This window comes from Mesitornis unicolor, unplaced genomic scaffold, assembly GCF_000695765.1.
Source record: "Mesitornis unicolor isolate BGI_N332 unplaced genomic scaffold, ASM69576v1 scaffold45110, whole genome shotgun sequence".
NCBI lineage: Eukaryota > Metazoa > Chordata > Aves > Mesitornithiformes > Mesitornithidae > Mesitornis > Mesitornis unicolor.
Window position 1 is genome coordinate 1 of NW_010161150.1, and position 7951 is coordinate 7951.

Sequence of the window (7951 nt, forward strand, 5' to 3'; positions counted from 1 at the left end):
TGCCGGTTGTACCGGGGACCACCGGGCTGAGTCGCGCCTGGGCTCTGCCCCGCCGCAGGTCTCATCACCAGCAGCCAGTCCGCGGCCTACGCCATCAGCAAGTTCGTCAGCGGGGTCCTCTCCGACCAGCTGAGCGCCCGCTGGCTCTTCTCGGCCGGACTGCTGATGGTGGGCTCGGTCAACGTGGTGTTCTCCTGGAGCTCCACCGTGACGGCCTTCGCGGGGCTCTGGTTCCTCAACGGCCTGGCCCAGGGGCTGGGCTGGCCGCCCTGCGGGAAGATCCTGCGCAAGGTGAGCGTTCGGTGGGAGACGAGGGGGGCTTCCCACTGCTTCTCCTCAGCAGGGCTGCGTTAGGGGGACGGCTGCTCCGAACCCGGGGCGCTTGCGCCCATTCCTGCCCCCGTGCAGGCAGGGAGGTCAGAACCATGAGCTGTGTGTGGAGTGAGCCCTCACGCACAAGGCTCTGCTTGTTCCAGCAGAGATTCAGAAAGTTCATCAGCTCTTGCATTTATGAACCTCAGTGTGATAAGTCACACCTCCTGGTAGTGGATCTTCTCCGCTATCAGAAGTTAATTTGTTGGGATCCAGTCGTGAAGACAGAGCTCTGCCTGTCTCTCTGCCGTCGCAGCCGTTTGCTGCTGGGCAAGGGGCGAAGAGCAGGAGTCCATCTGCATGCTCGGGGAACTCAGGAATTGCAAACTGTGGGGCGTTCAGGTAGAAAACCACGAAATGTACGGGGAGCAGCACGAGTCGAGCCTCTGAGCTGCGTGCGGTTGGGTTTTGTGGCGATCTCAGCGGATTTCTGCCCTAGGGCAGCAGGGAAGGAGGCCAGCTGTGTGCTGACCTCTCTGGAAAGACGTGAAATCCAGGAGTGCCCGCACTTGTGGGGCAGGGGGAGAGGAGCAGCTGCGCTGCCCTCCTGTGAGGCACCGAGCCTCGTGCAGCTGGCGGGAGAGGGGCTGTTTTGGGTGCTGCGTGCACAGAAGGGAAGGTCCCAAATAACGGGAACAATGCATGCAGTGTTTCCTGATACTTCGGTGCTTTCTGAAGGCGTTTGTGAATGCAGCTCTGACATTTTCCTGCCCACAACAACCACCCGAGTGGTTCTGGCTCTGAGAGCCAACTGTGCCTGATATTTAATGCAATGGCGAGTCCTAAAGTTACCCTGTGACCCCGTATCCGTTCCTGCTCCTGTGCCAGCAGACCTTTCCAGGAGGACGCTGTTCCTGGCCAGCGAGTCCAGAGAACCCATGTCCTCTTAAATTTGCCTCTCCTGGCCCACGTCTCGGTTTCCCAGTCTGTAAATGGAAACAGCATGGAGCTGGCTCGTGGCGCAAGCACCTGTTGGGTGCTGTGGCTGGTGCTTGGGTAACGTTTGGAGTTCCAAATGAAGTGAAGTGTAGGTGATCCCTGTACCTGCTTTTGTACATCTGGGTCTGAACTGCCACAAACACACAAGGTGGGCCTTGGTGGCGGGTTTTTGGGCACATTGTTGCTCTCTTTCTCAGACCTCATGCTGGTTTTCTTGTTGTTGCACAGTGGTTTGAGCCTTCCCAGTTCGGGACGTGGTGGGCAGTCCTGTCTACAAGCATGAACTTGGCCGGGGGCCTGGGCCCCATCATTGCTGCTCTGGTGTCTCTGCACTACGACTGGCGCACAACTTTGTCCTTCTCCGGCTTCGTCTGCGTGGTCGTCTCCTTCGTTTGCCTTGTCCTGATTAAAAACGAGCCCTCGGACGTTGGGCTGCCCAACATCGAACAAGCGGCCAAGAAAGGCAAGAAAGGTGAGCACGAGGGTTCCCTGATCGCCGGGTTCTGCCGCTGCTTGGCCTGACAGTGGCCGTGTCCATCGCTGAGCTGCTCGTGGCTGTTTCACCTCCCTGCCTGTTTAGCACCTTCCTGCCAGCAGTGCCCGGTGTTCTCAGTGCCTCCCGTGCTCAGATCGGGGCTGGCGGGCACTGGAGAGGGGGGAAACGCAGCAGGAGGGAAGGCGTCCTGCAGCCTGGCCTCCCTTGAGGACGGGCGGTCGTCCCCTCGCCCCGCCGTGGTTCTCTTGACCCCTGGCTGGGCTGGACTCTGCTCGGTGTTTTCTGTCCTCCCCAGGATGTGTGGTTGGTAAATGTTTGCTCGACCCCTCGGTGCGGTGCCTCTGGAGGCAGAGCAGGGAGAGGGGGGTTGCAACACAGGTTTGCTGTGGGATTTTAAAGGCCAGTGGGAACTCAGCCTGTTTTCCACTCTGCTGCTAGACGTGGCCTCTTTGTGTCAGTGAGCGCCATCGCTTCCCCCGAGCGTTCATCTGTAGGCGCTCGATGCAGAAATCAAGGTAGCAGCTGAAAGCCAGCAGCTTTGTTTGGGTACCTGTATGGCTTACACAGGCACAGCTTTGAAACGGTAGCACAAAATCTGGGGGAGCAGGTGATTTTCCAACAACCTTTGTGAAGGGTTTATTGGGAACCGCAACACAGAAAATGACTGAGAGTAGCGTGTGGATTATTCCTTTGAGATCTTAAATGAACGTGGAGTCGATTGACAGAAAAGATTCTGAAATCGCAGCAAACCCAGAACATGGGGGAGGAGGAGCCGTTCATCTCCGGTAGCGATGAATGAACACCTCCCTGCCAGGATGTCCTTGTGCGTGGATGCTGCTCACGGAGTTGTAGCGGCTGAGGAGCTGTGCTGCAGCGGTAGTAACGCTGCTCCTGCTGCTCCTCAGGCTCCGCCAGCGACAACAGCACTTTGACAGAGCTGCTGCTTTCCCCCTACCTCTGGGTGCTCTCAACGGGCTACCTGGTGGTGTTTGGAGTGAAAACCTGCTGCACCGACTGGGGACAGCTCTTCCTGATCCAGGAGAGGGGACAGTCCGTGCTCGTGGGTAAGACACTGGGGGGTTTTGTGGCTGTGGCCTGGGAGGTTTTGTCCAGCGCTGGAATGGGAATGGGCAAAGGACGCGGGGGCTGAGGGGCTGGCACTGCAGCTCTGCTGCTGTCACCAAACCTGATGGCCTTTTCCTTGCCTCACCTGCGTTCCAGGTAGCTCCTACATGAGCGCGCTGGAGATCGGGGGTCTGGTGGGAAGCATCGCTGCTGGATACCTTTCTGACAGAGCGGTAGCAAGGGTAAGCAATGGGGACCCTGGGGTGTGCTGGGCCGTTCACACAGGGACAACCCGAGCAGCGGCAGGAGTTTTACAGCTTGCTTTGGCTTCCTTTAAAGATTATTTCTGTCCCCAGCACCTGCACCCATCGTGGAGCAGGACGCTGCTCTGGTTGTGTCGCTCTGGAGAGCCATGAGTTTGGGTGGTATCCCTGCGTGGCTCAACCGAGAGGGGCAGACCCGTGCTCCGCTCTGCAGGCCCGAGGGGGTCTGGGGGAACACATATACCGATGCTAGGGGGTCGATGCGCGTGTCGGGCTTAAGAGGTTTGGTCTGTTTACTTTGTGGGTTTAATGTGAAGCCCTCCAGCTCCTCACCCTCCGTTTCCCTCGGCTGTTGCAGTCGGGTCTGTCGAGCTACGGGAACCCTCGGCACGCGCTGCTGCTGTCCATGATGGCCGGGATGTGCGTGTCCATGTTCCTCTTCCGTGTGACGGTGACTGCTGAGTCTCCCAAGGTAACACAGGTTGCAGGGGCGGCCCTTTACTGGTGAGGGGTTTGACGGTGGGAGTGGGAGTCTCCTCCTCATCCTGCCCAAGAACCACAAGTTTGCGTTGCCTTGGCACCGGAGCCGCAGGGTAACTTGGTCCAGGTTGGCTTGGGCAGCTGCGTCACCGGCTGTAGCATAGACGTGACTTGCATCTGCCCTCGTGATTGCTGAGTAAATGAAACTGCTTTTCTCCTTTTCCTTTTTTCCTCCTTCAGGAAAGCCACTTCTGGACTGTAGCCTTGCAACCTCTCGCTGATCTTACAGGCCTCACAGAGCACGAGGTTTCTGCCTTGCCTTTTTCTCTCTGCCTGTTTCTGCTTTCGCTGCTCTGGCTTTTGCTGTGCTGGGAGGTTGGTTAGCTCTGCAGGACTTAGAACAGGGCACTGAGAAGATTACTGTAAGTTCTATGAGAGAAACCTTTCCTTACAACCCTTTTTGATTATACCAATGACCTTAACACGTCTGGACATGAAGCTTGCAAGTTTTTGTGTAGAAGGTTCTGAGGACGTTTGTTCACCAGGTCCAATGTAGGTGGTTTAAGGGTTTTGTGGGTGAGGTCAAGGGCAATGGCTGCTCCTGCAGGTGCCTTCCTGCTTGATTCATGGCAAGTGTTTTCCTAACTCTGTTTCTGTGTCTTACCTGGAAAATGAGCTGGCACTCTTCCCTTGGGCATCGCGCAGTGCTGTGTGCAGTACAAGAAGGACGCTGTGATCCTGAGGTGCTCAGGTTGCTTTTCCTTCGTCGCCACTGATAAATTCTGAGCCAGGCTGTTCTCTTAGTGCATAAGCTAACACCGAAGCTCAGACTGTTGGGGTTTTGGGTTTGTTTCTGTGTTATAGTAACACGGAGGTTATCAGATAGCGGCTTGTGGCAAAGAACGGTGCTGTGATCAGTTGCTTGCCTCTAAATGAGAAAAGCTTTCCAGTGGTGTCTCCAGGATCACTTTTAGAAGCCGATTCACAGCGCTCTCCTGTGATTTCCTGGGATCGTTTTCCACCTCCCCTCAGCGTCCTGGGTCATTGTTGCAGAACGGCGCAGGTGGTGCTGCACAGTTTAGGGTCAGAGCAGAGCCGGCGTTGCAGCGCATGCAGGGGCAGCTGGGCTGTGTGTACGGCCATGACTGCAGCTCTGCAGGCCAGGGCGCGGCGTCAGCCCCAAAATGTCAAGACCCCCTCGCTGAGCGCTGTCGGCAGCTGCTGCCTGGCGGTGGCGGGATGCGCAGATCCCCTTTCTGATGGTAACTTGTTTCAACAGCTGTGGATCCTGACCCTGGGAGCCGTGTTCGGGTTCTCCTCCTACGGGCCCATCGCCCTCTTTGGGGTCATAGCCAACGAAAGCGCCCCCGCCAACCTCTGTGGCACCTCCCACGCCATAGTGGCGCTCATGGCCAACGGTGAGTGACGCCCCTTTCTCCAAAACCAAACAGAACCCGTGCGTGTTCCTGGTGCAGCGTGGTCTGAGGGTGCAGTTACTGATCATGGGAGGTCACCTCAGCTGTACCCAATGGGTTTTTGCCGTGTGCTTTAAGTTCAGACCCGCCTGAGGAATTTTTATACGTGCAAAACCAAGCATTGGCAGATAAAACTGAGACACTCGAGCGTCTCTAATGTTCTGTTTTCCCTTACAGTTGGGGGTTTTCTGGCCGGACTTCCCTTCAGTACTATTGCCAAGCACTACAGCTGGGCCACAGCCTTCTGGGTGGCCGAAATGACCTGCACGGGCAGCACGGTGGCTTTCTTCCTGCTGCGCAACATCCGCACCAAGATGGGCCGGGTCCCCAGGAAGGCGGATTGAGGAGAAGTGGCTCGGTGACAAGGACCCTCCCGTGCCCACGTGAACGATGCTCGTGTTTTGCTGAACTGGCCTAGGAGTGAGTTTACCTCTTGCTGCAACCCAGGTGAAAGTGTCTCGATTCCTCACCCACTGCCACGTGCCTGAGCGCACAAGGTTCCTGCTACCGATCACTTGTTTCCCTCGAGATGTGATAATCCAGCTAGTTTACATTTGCAATGATTTCACCGTACCTCTTTCTCACAGCACTGTTGGTGAAGTGTAGCGGGCTTCGCAGCCCGAGCTTCTCCGCTGGAAATACTCTGAAATGTGGGGTTTTGGGTGCTGCCACGTTTAGTTCTGTCCTTTCTGTCCGTCCCAGCCATTTGCTGTCAGTGTTAATTGATGTGCGTTGTTCAGGGTGCTGTGGCGAGCCTTTGCCGATGCGTCGATACCGTCCTAGCACAGCTGTCTTTGTTTATTCAGTCCCCGGACGGTGACAGCGCGGTGAGTAACGATGATTGCGGTGCGGCCTCACGGCTGCTTTGAGAGCGGCGTCGCGTTGGCTTTGTGGGATCGGGCGCCAGGAGCGAGGGCGGTGTTTGCTGAGGCCCAGCAGAAGGGCGATGCGCTGGGGTGGCAGCGCTCCCGCAGCACGCAGCAACAGCCGTTTCCAGGCAATTCCTGGCGCTGCGGGGAGCGCGTTGAGGAGCTGCTCCTGCCCGGCGCGGCCGCTGGGCGCTGCGTTAATGATTTGCCAGGCCGGCAGCTGCTTGCCAAGCCCGGCTGCAGCGACGCTCTGCACATCAGCCCGGAACATCAACCCCGCAGCAGGGATTGCGACAGCTGCCGCCAGCCCGCGTCTCCTGCCGCTGCCTTTCCTCAAATCCAGCATTTCTAGCACCAGCTGCTGTTTTCCAGTACAGGATGTGTAGTCCAGGATGTTTCTGGCCGAGAGCAGCATCTCTCGCAGCTGCAGGGCTTGGGCAGAGCCAGCACTGCCAGCCAGCAGCAGTGAGGCCCAGCACCCTTTGCAATAAACAGACTCAGGTTTTTAACCGGGATTTTGGTGAATATTCCTGTTTTTCCCTGGAAGGATTTACTGCTTTAGAGCCCTGGAAGAGGCAGGTTCGACTCGCCAAGAACCTGCCTGCAGGTACTGTAGTGAACAGCTCGGTTGCAAGAGTAGGTAGGCAGCCTTAATTAAAACGATGGAAGCAAATAATATTTTGTACTTAATTACATGATGATCTACTGTCTGTGAAATAAAAATGGAGCAGTGTCACAAGGGCTCTGGTTGTCTTACGGGGAACGGCGCGAGCAGAACGGCCCAAAACCCCTTACCCTGGTGGGGTGCACACAGAAAACGAGCAGCCATCTGCTGCTTTGGGGAGTGTTTATTACTCCTGCACAGAAACCCCCTGCAAAACCCTACGTCAGAGCTGTACAGGAAAAAGACATATGTACAATTATGAAACGAAAGACGATCGACCACGGTAAGGCCCCAGACCCACACTTTGTCTTTGCTGAAGGGCAGTGGAGCCATGACAACAGAATAAACCCCTGTGGCCCAGTGTAAACTGTGTAAGGAGTCTGTAAATCTCACACAAAGGGGATAAAGCAGCGTCTTGGGAGGTAATGAAGCGTGTTTGGGGATCCGCAGTCTCTGCTGTGGAGGAGGGTGCTCCAGGGAAGCCAGCTGGGGAAGAGAGGCCCTGCTCCTCAGCCAAAGGACTCTGTGCCACAGGTAGGGCTTCGTCTACGATCCAGGTCCAAAGGGTCCAGCTTTCTCTGCCACCTCCAGGGCAAGCTTCAGGTTCTGGTCAAACAGCTCACATCTGAAACAAGAGAGCAGATGGGGATGACTCTACCCACAGAACAGGCTGACGAAGATGGGAGCCCCGTATCCTTCAGGAAGAGATCCCCTAGGTCACAAGGCAACACGCTCACAGCTGTCAAGCTCTGGCTTGGCACAAGTAAAGCTTCTTGTACAGGCTCAAGCGCTACGTTAGGACCAAGAATGAGCACTTCCCACCTTCCCAGCACTGGAACAAGCACAGGTCAGTGTCCGGTCCCTTCACTGCAGCAGTCTGGGTCTGCTCTGGTACTTCAGGGCTGTTGGTGCTTGTCACTGCACAGGTAGAAAATGACCAGGGGCTGCGGCCACGTTATTAGAAGCTTCCTCCTTACCTGATGGGCATCTCCAGGGAGTAGAAAGGATTCTTCAGCGCATAGTCTGAGTAAATCTCGTAGATCTTGCGGAGAAGGGAGTCTATCCCCGCCTGCCTCGGGTCAGCAAGAACCACGAATTTGATCCCTGGAGGCATAAGGACAGAGGCATGAGGGAGGCCGAGCCCTGCAGCAGCCCCAGCCGAGCAGAAAAGCACCAGGCACCCGGTACCTGTCAGCGTCTGGAAGCAGTGCAGCTTGAAGGTGTCGGTCTCCAGCATCTCGATCCCGGAGCTCCCCACCTCGGGGGACAGCTGTGACCCGATGGCGAACAGCCTGCGGGGAGACGGCCCTCAGCACCCCGCCACCCCC

General features: G+C 56.7%; 2 protein-coding genes across 2 annotated transcripts; one reads left to right on the top strand and one right to left on the bottom strand.

The window, feature by feature from the left end:
• Positions 1–58: 58 nt before the first annotated feature.
• Positions 59–5434, top strand: SLC37A4 (solute carrier family 37 (glucose-6-phosphate transporter), member 4; the record flags this gene model as incomplete). Its single annotated transcript, XM_010192041.1, has 8 exons — positions 59–291; positions 1540–1783; positions 2713–2871; positions 3029–3114; positions 3494–3607; positions 3856–3921; positions 4895–5033; positions 5268–5434. Coding segments are annotated over 8 exons (1208 nt in total), but the record flags the coding sequence as incomplete, so codon positions are not given.
• Positions 5435–7169: 1735 nt separating this feature from the next.
• Positions 7170–7926, bottom strand: TRAPPC4 (trafficking protein particle complex 4; the record flags this gene model as incomplete). Its single annotated transcript, XM_010192053.1, has 3 exons — positions 7170–7248; positions 7601–7727; positions 7812–7926. Coding segments are annotated over 3 exons (321 nt in total), but the record flags the coding sequence as incomplete, so codon positions are not given.
• Positions 7927–7951: the final 25 nt, after the last annotated feature.